This window comes from Delphinapterus leucas, chromosome X (genome assembly GCF_059928025.1).
Source record: "Delphinapterus leucas isolate spDelLeu-1000000601 "Yukka" chromosome X, BTC_Dleu_Yukka2, whole genome shotgun sequence".
Taxonomy (NCBI): domain Eukaryota; kingdom Metazoa; phylum Chordata; class Mammalia; order Artiodactyla; family Monodontidae; genus Delphinapterus; species Delphinapterus leucas.
Window position 1 is genome coordinate 79,577,497 of NC_143150.1, and position 13,183 is coordinate 79,590,679.

At 42.3% G+C, this 13,183-nt stretch overlaps 1 protein-coding gene across 4 annotated transcripts in view; it reads left to right on the forward strand.

Annotated features, from left to right (window-relative positions):
- Positions 1-8,304: 8,304 nt before the first annotated feature.
- Positions 8,305-13,183, forward strand: part of ARHGEF9 (Cdc42 guanine nucleotide exchange factor 9) — a 229,633-nt gene continuing 224,754 nt past the window's right edge. For 2 of the 4 annotated variants that reach the window (XM_022564103.3, XM_022564101.3), the window contains exon 1: positions 8,307-8,616. In XM_022564103.3, the coding sequence (XP_022419811.1) occupies positions 8,587-8,616 (30 nt within the window). In that variant the 5' untranslated portion in view covers positions 8,307-8,586. Of the gene's footprint in view, positions 8,617-13,183 lie in introns of all 4 variants that reach the window. The other 2 variants (XM_022564102.3, XM_022564092.3) reach the window with 2 other exon arrangements.

Consider the following 13,183-nt stretch of genomic DNA (forward strand, 5'->3'; position numbering starts at 1 on the left):
AGGCAGTTGGGCCAAGTACTCTTACATTCCAGGGTGGTGCTTTTTGTAGCAGCTCATTGAACCCTGTCCCTGGGCTCTGCCTCTTGAGACCTGAAGAAAGGCAAGTGTGGCCACTTCCTTCCTGCTCTTCCCTGGGCTGCTTGAAGCTACTTCAAGAGCTTACTTCAAGTGTCTCTGGGATCCACTGGGTCTCTTCTCTGGCTCAGGTCTGCAAGGTCAGGGAGCTGCTTTGGGGAACTTAAGGATGAGGAATTACATTCCTAGGCAAATGACTATCTTATATGATGTTCCCACAGAAGAAATGGGAGTCCACATGTTCAGCAAACCTTCCCCAAATCAGGAACCCTACCTCTTCTCAACATCTCTGACTATTAATTATGCATCCAAATATAGATGAAGATGTTTCCTATCCTTTTTTAGCAAGGAAAATTACCTCAATGACTCCAACATAGTGACAGGAGTTTGGTCTAGAGTGGTCTTTCCACACTTTAATGTGCATGTGAATCACTAAGAAATTTGCAAAAATGCTGGTGCTAAGTCAGTAGGTCTGAGGTAGACATGGGATCCTGCATTTCTAATAAGCTCCTAGGTGATGCTGATGCCACTGGTCTGAGGTCCACACTTTGAGTAGTATCAAGGGTATAGACGAGCTTAAAAATTTATCCAGTTGGATTTTTCTTCTCAAAGTCTAGGCCAGATTATATTTAGGTATATACCTATATACACCTTTCCTATTGCACTAACATCTTGCTTTAAATTCTACCCTGTGTTAGCTTATTTGGCATGACATCTATCATATTTATCATTTCTTCCTCTCCTGACTTCACAACTCTCAGCTCCTTGGAAGCACAAGCCATCTGCTTCTGCTACTGACTGTCCCTTCCTTTTTACTTTCATCTCTTGATATTCTGGCCCTGCCTGCTTCTCTGACATCATCTCTCACCACTGTCTTATGCTTCACTACATTCTGCCATGCTGACCTTTTTCTGCCCCTCACATATATCAGTCTCATTTCCAATTCTGGCCCTTTGCTTTTGTTGTCCCTTCCTGTTTGGAATGCTCTTCCCCCAGATCTTTGCATGGCTGGCTTCTTCTCATCATTCTGGTGTCAACTCAGATGTCACCTCCTCAGAAAGGCCTTTCTTGGCCACCTAGCTAAAACAGTGTCCTCCTTCCTCAGTTACCTTCTATCATATCACCCTGTTTATTATTTTCATAATAACTATTCAGTACCTAATATTACTTTATTGTTTTGGGGGTTCAGTGTCTAAATATCTCCATTATAGTATAAGCTTCTTGAGAATAGAGACCCAGTCTGTGTTGTTAACTGCTTCATCCCCAGTATCTAGAACAGAACTTGCCACATGGTATGTGCTTTAAGCATAATTCTTGGTTGACAGAGTGTATTTCTGGACATTCCTCCTTACTCATTGAAGACTTTAGCTCCTGAAACATCACTTGTCTTCATCGTTCTCTGGTCTGTCTAACCTCAACATTCCTGTAGATGGCCTATTCAATCCTGGCCTCACTTTCACCCTACCTCAGTCAGAAAACTCCTGTGATAACATCCTGCATCTTGTTATAGCAAGTAACTAAATGAATTGCCTCCAGAATCTCAATTTAAGACATCTCCCCTCTGATCACTGTCCTGTTATTCCAGCTCACTTACTCTGGGGCCTCTACTCCAGCAATTATTCCCCATCATAAAGATCTCCAATTCACTGACCCCACCATCCCATTAAGCTAACCCAATACTCATCATCCCTTCTCATGTCCTCTTTTCCTCTTCTGTCCAGCTTAGATTCCCTGGTCCATTATTGTGACCACTCCTTTGAAAATACTTTCAACATTATTTCCCATTTCTTTTCCCATTGTGTGTTCCTGGAAAATCTACCCCAGATTTCACCCAACCAGCTATCTTTTCTATACCTGTGCTTGAGCAGCAAAAGAGACTGAGGAAAAGTCCCACAGTTGAGCTGATTGACTTTTCTTTACCACAAGACTCAATTGGGCACTCAACACTTCCAGAAAACACTAATACATATCCCTAATATGTTTGCTTTTTCACTTTCTTGTCTTAGAGAGAGTGGCTTTCAACTTTAGTTGCGTATTAGAATCATCTAGGGATCTTATAAAAATACTGATGCCCAGGATATACCTCATTTCAATTAAGTCATAATCCCTGAAGGTGAGATCTAGATAGCAGTGTTTTTTAAAGCTCCCCTTGTGATTCCAGTGTGTAGCCAATGTTGAGAACCATTGCTCTTAGAGGACTATTTCATAGTTGCTCCTGTCTCCTATAACTTCCAATGATTCCTCCTTCCATATCCCTCTCTCAGCTTCATATCTTCTCTTCATTCACCAAATATACAGGCCCAGCAGCACCTGCACCCTCGCCCATTTTCTGTGTCTTCCTTCTTGCTAGAGTACAGGAAGTGGCTCTGTTCCTATCAAGAGCAAGTATCATCTCTTATGCTCTGGATCCTTCCCTATCACCTTCTTGAAGACTTTACTCCTGCAAGTAACCCTTCTGCTGCACCTGTGCTTCTCAGACTTTAATGTACACGCAAATCACCTGGGGATCTAGTTAAATACAGATTATGATTTAGTAGCTCTGAGATGGGGCCTGAGGTTCTGTGTTTGTAATGTGTCCAGATGATGATAATGCTGTTGGTCTGTGGACCATGCTTCAAGTAGCAAGGTCCTATATTAACAGCCTTTCCTTCTCATTCCCATCATAATATAAGCATGCTCTTAAACTCTTGTTTAAATTGAAAAACAAGAACAACTTCCTTGACTTCATATACCTGTCCAAATGTTACCCTATTTCTTATTCCCTTCAGAGCAAAATTTTTCAAAGAGTTATCTATACTCTTTTCCACTTCTTTACCTTCATTAACTCTTTTTTTCCTTCGTTCACTCCTCAACTCACTCCAGTATGACTTCTGTTACCCTCGTGTTAATGAAACTACTCTTGTCAAGGCCAATGACTGTGACTGTGTTACCAACACAATGGTCATATCTCTATCATCATCCATTCAATTTAGTGTCATTTCTCAAAACTTTTTTCACCTGAATGAGATTTCTTCTGGTTTTCGTTCTACCTTACTGACCACTACTTCTCAGTCTCTATTTTTGACTCCTCCCTCTCTACTCAACTTTAGTCTAATTGTCGGAGAGCCTCAAGACTCGGTCCAGGACACTTTTCTACCTACACTCTCTCTCTAGATAATCTCATCCCATCTACATGAGGATGACTCCAAAATGTATATCTCCTGGCAGATCTTCACTCCTGAGCTCTAAGCTTGTGTATCCACTTGTCTTTCTGACATCTCCTCTAATAATATGACTAAAGTACAGCTCACACTTAACTACATCCAGAATAGAAGTCTTGATTTCCTTCCCTCCTCAAATCTGTGTTTCTTCTAGTCTTCTCACATCAGCAAATGGTACTACCATCTACCCAGTTGTTCAAGCCAAAAAACTAGAGTCATCCTTAATTCCTCCTTTCTTTCCCTCACACTCTACATACAACCCATCACCAAGTTCTGTTGTTTCTACCTCTAAAATATATCTCAAATATTTTTACCTCTGTTCATCATCTTCACAGCCTTTCCATCCCAAGTTATATCATTTCTCTTCTGGATGACTACAACAGCTTCAACCTCTTGTCCCTCTTTCAATTTGTTTATCATATAACAACCTGAGTGCTCTTTTACAAATGTAAATCAGACCAACTCAGTCTCCTGCTTAAAACCCCTCAACTCCCTCCACTCTCTCCCTGTTGTTCTCAAAATAAAATACAAACACTCTACTATAATTTTCAAGTCTTTATATGACATGTTTCTACCAAATATATCTCCTATAACTCTTCTACCTTCTCTCTACCATTTCAGCCTCACTGGGCTTCCAATTCCTGGGACACTCTAAGCCTATTCAATCCTTCGGACTTTTGGACTTTGTTTTCTGTGCCTGGAATACTTCCCCCCTACCTCTTTACATGGTTGGCTCACTTTAAGCCTATAGGCCTCAACTTAAATGTCATCTTGAAAAGGCCTCTTTATCTAAATTCTCCCTTCCCCCACAGTTACTCTCTATTCTTTCACTTTCTTTCATAGAATTTATCACCATCTGCATTAGCATATTTATTTACCTCATTTACTTGTTTATTGGATAGAAGTGAAGGCATGGATGGTATCTGTCTTGTTCGTTATTATATAATCAGTGCTTAACACACTATGCCTGGCACATAGTACACACACATGTTTATTGAATTTACAAATGAGTAAATAAGAATAGGTAGTGATATATGTACCTAATATCATTTTGTCAAGACAACACAGGTTATAATCTGGGTATTAGCATTAGGCTCTCAATACTAGCATTATAGTAGTTGTATACTTTTAATTTTTATCCTTTTTCACTGCTGCATTCCACTCACTCTCGAGAATCAAAGGTCTGAGCCTCATTCCAGCTTAGCCGCTAAATTACTCTGTGACTTTGGGAATCCCATTTACTCTGGGGGCTATACGTTATTGTCTGCAAAATGAGAATGTTGGAGGAGATAATCTTGAAGATCTTTGCCAACTTTGATATCCATTGATAAGTGATTGTTTAACACAATTAGGTAAATGACAATTAGTGTATTCATTGAATAATTGGGAAACCTGAGATACAGAGAAGCTGGGCCCTTGCCCCAGGTTACCCAACTGTAGTGAATTCAGTTTTTACTCAACTCTGCCCAAAGCCACAGCCACAGCAGGTGGAGACCAGCTTGGGCTGGTGCCTCTGCCCTCAGAAGCCTGCTTCTGGGCTCCTTGAATCACAATGGACTCAAATAAAGAGAATGTACTAGGCTGGAGACATACCTAAGATTGTCTCTCTCCTCATGCTGCTCATGGCTGAAAAGAGGACAGCATTTGGCACTTGTCCACTGAGAGCTGATGCCAGGCTAAATACCAGTTAGGCTTCTGAGAGATCACAAGCCTTCAAGGGAGAGGTCTGAGGCACAGAGATTGTGGAAACTCTTTTTCCATATTTCTATTAACCTGTTCTGAATGCTTACTGGTTGCTAGGCCTTGTGCTAAGTGCTTTCTTTCCATAGACAAATTTATCAAATCTTCAAAACAATCTTGTGAAGTAGACAATATTACTACCCCTATTTCACAGATAAGAAAACTATCAGGATGCAGGACATTAAATACCTGCCTGAGTAAGTACCAAAGTCAATAAAATTCAAGCAGTTCTGGCCCCAGATCTTATACTCTTACCTTCTACATTATAACACCTCTAACTGCTCATATGTTTTAGGCAAATAGGTACTCCAGACATAATGGATTCAATAGTGTCTATGCCTATGGGATCAACATCTGTTCTTCTATAAGAGTCTCTAGGCATATACATTAACACTGGAATGTTTGCCCTCAGATCCGTTCTCCATTCTTCTCCTGCAAACTGAATTTCTTATGCTCCCTTGTTGTCTCACTTATTTTGTCCAATGGGAGACACCTGTGGGAGATTAGTGGGCAGGAGGAGGGAAGAAGCCAGGGTGTTTCCTTCACCTCCAGCTTCAGAGAGGTATATTCTGGAAGTGGCTATTTCTCCTCAATGACTCTAGCTTCTGTTGGACAATTCCTCCAATCATGGCATCTGCACCATCAGACCACCCACTCCATGCTTTTAGCTTCAATTTAGCACCAGTTTCTGGGTTCTGGCAACATTACCTTTTCCCATAAACCATCTATCTCTAGGAGTGGTAGCAGTTTTCTGTGGTTGCTAAATGCTGGCTTGCCTCACCATCCCCTATTTGGTTTCTTTGTTTGGCAGTGTGATATGTTCCCTGTATTAAATGCTCTCTCTTTAAAAGATCTAGAGTGGGGGCTTCCCTGGTGGCGCAGTGGTTGAGAGTCCACCTGCCGATGCAGGGGATGCAGGTTCGTGCCCTGGTCCGGGAGGCCCGCGTCCCAAGAAAAAATAAAAGACCTAAAGTGGCTTCTGTTTTCTTGACTGGATCATGATTGATATAGACAACTTCTATAATCCCAGGGCTTCTCACTATCACATAAATTGGTTTATATGCTTCAGAGCATATGTCACAACCTTTAATTATCTTGTTTGTATACTTACTTTTTGTTTATCTCTTTTCCAATTTAAGTACATTTTAAAGTCCGTGAGAGACTTTGTCTTGTATCTTGAGTAGCTATCCCAATGCCTGGCACATAGGAGCTCAATAATATTGTTGAATGAATGTATCTATTAAAAGACAATCCAGGTTTTATTGGATATCACCTATGTGCCAGTCACTGTTGTAGGAGATAGCAAGGTTAGTAATTCATTGCCCCCAGTTTAAAAAAAAACAACTTATATTTCCACTTAAGTGACAATAAAAAGAAAAGTATATACATGACCAGTGTGTTAATTTGTCAGGGCTGCCATAACAAAGTACCACAGACTGGGTGGCTTAAACAACATAAATTTATTTTCTCACAACTCTGAAGGCTAGAAAGTTCAAGATCAAGGTGGTCTCTTCCGAGGCCTCTTTCCTTGTCTTGTAAATGGCTGTCTTCTCCTTTGTCTTCATATGGTCTTCCCTCTATACCAACCTGTGTCCAAATTTTCTCTTCATATAAGGACACAAGACATATTGGATTAGAGCCTAACTTAATGACCTTATTTGTACTAAATTACCCCTTTAAAGACCATGTCTCCAAATATAGTCACATTCTGAGGCATTGGGGTTTGGACTTCAACATACAAATTTGGGAGGGGGCACAATTCAGCCTATAACAAGTAAAAGATCATTTTCAGTTGAGAAAGCTAAATGGTGGTGCTACAGAAGTTAGATGAAAGATGATAAAATCAGGTTTTAGAGTATTCCGGGAAAGCTTTCTAGAGGCTGTGTGCTTAGTGCCAGGTCTTAAAGAGATCTTAAAGAGTCATGACAGCTTGAATGGGCTGGTTGGCAGGGGCGGTGCATCCAAGAGGCACAGAATGAAGGCCCCAAGGTGAGAAAGTGAGGAGACATTGCAGAATTTCTGATTACTGAACCATCAGACTTGGGAGGAAGTTGAAAGGTCACCCAGGCTAAGCTCCCATTTGATTCAGGAATCCCTTGCCAAAGGACAGTTCAGCTTCTGCGTATACCCCTCCCAGGACAGGGTGCACATTAAGGCAGCTGCTTCGATATTTGGCCAGCTGTTTGGCCAAAACAATGGCTTGGATGAAGAGGGGAGAGTTTGCTAGGAAGTAGAGGACAATAAGGTGGTGTGTGGGGCCAGTGATGTCTTCATACCATTCACCTTCAGGCACTTCTTTCTGATGTCATATTTTAATTCCTTCTTGCTGTAGCTGCAACCTCTGTTTCTGTAATCCCTTTCTTTCCTGAACTTCCCTGTGGGCCCGGAGCATTGGATTCTTGTCCTGTTTGGTTGTGCTACCATGGGCAAATATTTTTCAATCTCAGGGCTTCAATGTTCATGTCTGTAATAGGGGACTAATTAATTAACACTCCCTGTCATGTCTTCCTCACAAGGTTATTTTAAGACTATATGCAATGGTAATGGGTGTGAATGTGACCAACAGCGTCAACTCCCAGCAGACGCAAAGAGGCCAGCCTGGGTTGAATTGCCCAGAGTTAGAGGCATCATGACGAGGTGTGTGGTTTCTCCGTTTGCCTGTTTTGCTGATGTTCGTTTGACTTATTCTCAGCAAAATAAGCAAATGGAAAATTCATTCATCAACAAGCTACCTTTTATATTCCTGAGGGTGTGAGGAAGAATCCTGAGGGTGTGTGTGTGTGTGTGTGTGTATGAATGATAGCAAAAAGAAGCCTGGAAAGCAGCAGAGGGTAAAGTTGAGACTTTACCTTTTTTATGTGACCTTAGATAGGTCTCCTCCATCATTTATTTATTTATTTATCTGTAAGATGGAGATACTAATGCCTGCCTCCACAAGGTTGTTCTGAGAAGTGAAAGTGATAATGAGGATGAAATCCCCAAGAGAGTAGCACTAGGAGAGAAGACCCCAGGGGACTACGTAGAGGGAGTCCTGGAGGGACGAAAGCGGGAGAGTGCTGGCATAGCTCCACTCGGGCAGGATCTTATTATTTAAAAGGCTGGCCCAACACCTCTGGCAAGTTTGGAAAGGACTTTTTGCTGACTCGACACAATTGGGGAGCCCCACAATAAACAGCATCTAACTCCAGCGCAGCCGGAGGCAAGCAGAGGTGGCAGCTGCCTTCTCCTGGGCGGAGGTTATTCACCCACATCCTCTCCGTGCACCCCACCTCCCAGATCTCAAGCCTCAGCAGGGGACAAAGGCAGTCGGTGGGGAGTCCCCCTCCCACGTTTCCCCAGGCCAAGCACCTCGGGAGCTGCGGGGCAGAAAGGCAGAGCCTGCCTGCAGGGATGGAACAACGTGAATGAAGGCGAGGTCCGCAGCGAAGGGGATTGGGCTGTAGGGCTGTGAAGGAGGCGAGGGGGAGGAGGCGCTGGGGCTTTCGCTTGCTCCAGCCCTGCCAGCCCAGCCAGCCCGAGACAACCCGCGCCAGCCACCGGGGCCTTGGAGAAGCCGGACTTCATTAGCACCATGCAGTGGATAAGGGGTGGATCGGGAATGGTGAGTGCACATAACCGCAGCTTCCCCAGCTTGAGCTTCAGTCCCCTAGCCCCACCCCCAGCTCCTTCACCAGCCGCCAGGCAGTGAGCCCCCTAGTCTCTGCCCACCGCCCTCTCCGCTGTCCTTGAGATACCAGCAAGCTTGCTGTGGCCATTTTAGGAGCCCTTGCTTGCCTGCCTGCGAGGAAAGCCCCCTCCCTTCTCCGTCCCCGTTCTTACCACCCCCGAGTGGGGGGGGGGGTCACCTGGAAGACCAGAGAGGCAAGGCGGCTGGTAGAGGGGCTCTCTGGGAGCAGTTAGTCTCGCAGGAGGGTGGGGTGATTGGGGGATATGGCACGGGGTTGGGAGGGAGGGGTAGTCACAAAGCCTGGGATTGTGGAGGGGGCAGTATGGGAGAGCTGCGTGTATCCCCTTCCTGGGACGAGCCAGAGAGCCATTCTCAGGGAAGCTGCTTGGGGGAGTCCTGAAGCCCTTCCTTGCCTGGGCTGGGGTCACCCTGTCCACACTTCGGGCTTTGTCAAGGAGAGACAGCTACAGAAACTGCTATCCTGGAAATGGATCTGGGCCCCATTCAGTTAGGAGAGCTCCCCCCGCCCATCCAAGGAGTGTGTGCTTGTGTGTGTGTTTAGTATCATCCTCCAACAGTTCATTGTATGCCATGATGCTCCGTTCTCCACCTGGAGACCTTGGAATGACTTCCTTTGCAGAGAGGAAGTGGTGGCTGCATCTTGATGCCTCTCTGACTCAGCCAGGGGTAGCTCAAGTCTGGTCAGGGACTCGAGGGCATGGGAGGCCACAACGCCTTTGTCCTCAGCTGGGAGGCATGGGCAAGAGGGTCTTGGAGGGCAGTTGGGTTGGGTCAGCAGGCACTGATGGCAATGCCAGCCCACACTTCTGAACTGCCACCCATAACTTACAGCTGAAGGAAAGTAGCCTGAAGCTGTTGGGCAAAAATTGATCTTTAACTCCTTTTTTTGCTCCCATTCTGGAAAGGAGCAGGGAATCTGGTGTGGGCTATGACTGTATTCAGAGGAGCTGTTCTCTTCCCTTCCTTGCAGTTTCCTTAGACCTCTGTTTCAGTGTTTCTTGAAGTCATTTAGTTTGTATTTGCCAGCACTTCAAGAGACTCTTCTCAGATCTCCCTCTTTCCCTGGAGTCCCATAAAGCTATTTCAAATGTTTGTAGAACCAGAAAACCATAGAGCAGGAAAAGACCTTTAAATCCTTGTCCATCCAGGAAAGTTGAGACCCAGAGAGTGGGAGAGACTTGCCCAGGGCCACACAGCTCCATGAAGGCAAAACTGAGTCCAGCAAAGGAGTCTCCTGACTCTCTGTCACTGTCCCTCTCCACTGCTACACAGAATCATCAAATGGTGCTGATAAAGGCAGAAAGGAACAAAGAGTCATGATCTTGGTAAAGGACTTCCTTCATGATGAACTAATGCCATGAATTTTGCCTGAATAACACCCATGACAGTCCTAGTATTTCTAGCAGCAGGGTCTAGGTGAGACCTCCTTCCTCTACTAAATATATTGTAGTATAGGGGTCCAGAGCCACCCATTGACAACAGATTAAGTTAATGGAGAAATCTGAAGTTTTGCCAATTGTGTGTGAGAAAGGAGAGAGTAACAGAAAACTTGTGGAGACTATGTAATTAAAGAGATTGATGGAGAAATCTCATAATATTTTTAGGAGACTGAAGTAGTGAATATTATATGATGAAAGCATTTATTTAACTATTTGCCAGAATTCAAGAGATAGGAGTAGTAAATTCTATTATAGCCTGGAAGGCAGGAAACTTCTAACCTTGGCCCTGATGTTTAACAGGAGTGCTTTGAGCCTCAGTTTTCTCACCTATTAAATGGAGCTATTAATGATTACCAAAATTCCTTCCATGTCTGAGATTCTCAGTTTCCTAGAAGTAAATGTTGGGTAAAATTTAACTGGTGGTTTGTTAGGAAAAAATAGGAGTATATTTTTAGCCACAATTTTATAATATGGCTAGTCAAAAGGTAATTGCTCCTGTTCTTTCATTTGCAAAGCCCTTGAAATCCAGATTGAGCTCTTCATAACAGTGAGATTTCTTTGTTGAACGTTTGACTATTGTAACTGATTGCAAGTGTCACATGTTACACAAAGGTCCTTGAACAGTAAAACATCAGTTGGCATTTTACAGAATAAACTCCATCTTAGTAGACAGTGTTAAAAAATACTGTGAGTTCACTTTTGATGGTAAATTGTTCGGTGTATTTATTCATAGCTTGTGTCTGCAATGGCAGTTTGTGCTGGGTTAGGCAGTATGCCTAGAGTGGAAAGCAAGCTGGTTTCAGAATCACAAGTCTGACATTGAGGGGCCTGGCTTTTATACTTCTCAGCTCTGAAACACTTGACAATTGTCAAACCTCTTCCATTCTCAGTATTCTCACCCATAAAATGGGGACAGGGTAACATCTCATAGGATCTATTGAGCTTATTAATTAATTCAAAAAAACCTAGAGTCTACTATGAATTGACACTGATCTAGGTGCTGGGGGCAGCAGTGAACAAAAAGAAATTCTCTGCTCTCATGGATCTTACATTCTGAGGGTCAAGGGAGCTCACTAAACAATTACACAAATGACTACACAATATGTCAGGAGATGCTAAGCTCTAAGAAGAAAAAGAAAATCTGGTAAGAGAATAGAGAGAGATAGGGCTGGGATGATATATTAGATAAATCAGTCAGAGCCTCTCTGACTAAGGAACATTTGAGCAGAGATGTGAAGTGAAGGAACAAGGTCTGTGGGGATGTTTAGGTGAGGAGAGTGCTAGCCATAAGAAACAGCAGAGAGAGAGAGCACAGCTGGTTTGTTTAAGAAACACAAGGAGGCCAATGTCCTGGGGACATTTAATCTGAGTGAGATGGGTAGTTTTGAACAGATAGGGAAATAATCTGACTTAAATTTTAAGAGGATAATAGATTGTAGTGGGGCAAAGGAAAGACCTGTGAGGAGGGTCTTAAAATAGTCCAGGCTAGAGGCGATGGTGGCTTGGACCAGGGTGATGATAATCTGTATGAAAGGGCTGTAGTCAGCATTGTAGATGGTCTGTGTCTTTCTCCTTTCTGACCACCCAACCAAATCTTGAATGACTGAGTGTGGAGCTAGAATGAACACAGAGTGGGTGGATGCGTACAAGGGAATTTTGTGTCTATGTCAATGATCCAATGATCTGCTTTGGGCTCCTGGCCTCTAGTGAGGCTAATTGAGGGTTGATTCTGTGTGGATTACTAATGAACCAATCTCTTGCTTTCTGGGATTCTGGAGAATATTAAGTATATTATTAGTACTTTGAAGATATGATACACTTAACATATGTGACATCTGGAATGGCTCATTTTTAATACTCTCTCCTCTATGTGACAAAATTATTTTCAGTAATAATCATGTACTAATCAGTACTAATAATTATTTTATTGATTTGTTTTTTAATTTTCAAATAATTAACAATGAAAAAGAAGAATAAACTTCAATTTTAAAGATATTCAAATTCAGTAACGTCTCATATATGATCTAAAATGTGTACTTATTGAACAAAAATACTACACTTTACAGTTCATATTATCTTCTCTGTTTTATATTTTAAGCACAAATAAAAACTCCAATTGGTCACATAGATGACAGAATTGAAATAAATTACATTGTCTCTTTGACTTTACAATTGTAGTGCTATCATTGTTTACTTCAAATCTACTATTTAAATTCTGGAACATATAGTGCCAAAAGGATTTGCAGACATGAAATGCACCCAAAGCTACCTTGAATGGTCTTAAACCTTTCCAAAGTAAAATGAACTGAGGGAACACATGTAAAATCTGTGTGTATGTGGGAGGGTGGCAAATGTATAACTGGAATCAGCTGAATCGACTCTGAATCAACTTCCATGTAGAATACAATATTATTAAAGGATAAGTAATCAAATGTAATAATTTGAAACTTTATGTATTGAATATATTACTAAAACTCAGTAATAACAACAATTGTTTAGAGCTTTGACCAACAAAAGATTTTTTTCAAGGAGGAGTATTTTGTTACTGGCATTATTTAAAATTGCTGGCGCATAGTGATAATAAAAGTACACTTTGACTTTTGGTCTTAAAAAAATTCTATAGCTAGTACACTATTTCATTGCCTGCACTAAGGGTTTCCTACTCCTATTGCTCCACCCTTGGTATGGCACCGCTTTGGAGAATATGGAATCTTGAACTAATTCCATGCCAAATTTCATGTTACCTATATAAAAGCCACAACATTTGAGTTGGTGGAAATCTCTGCATAAGTAAGATACAATGACAACTGGTAAGTTTAATGGTTGATTTAATTCTGGTATGAATGACAGAAATCTATTCACACTGGCTTAAAACACACAGGTTTTATTCTTTCACATAAAATAAGTCAGAATATAGGCATATCTGAGCCAATATGGTACCTTCAGAAAGTCTTTAGGGACTTCTCTGCTCCACCATCCTTAGCATTTGGCTTTTATTCTTGAGGTTGCTCCATGATCCAAGATGGGTGTTGAAGCTCTAG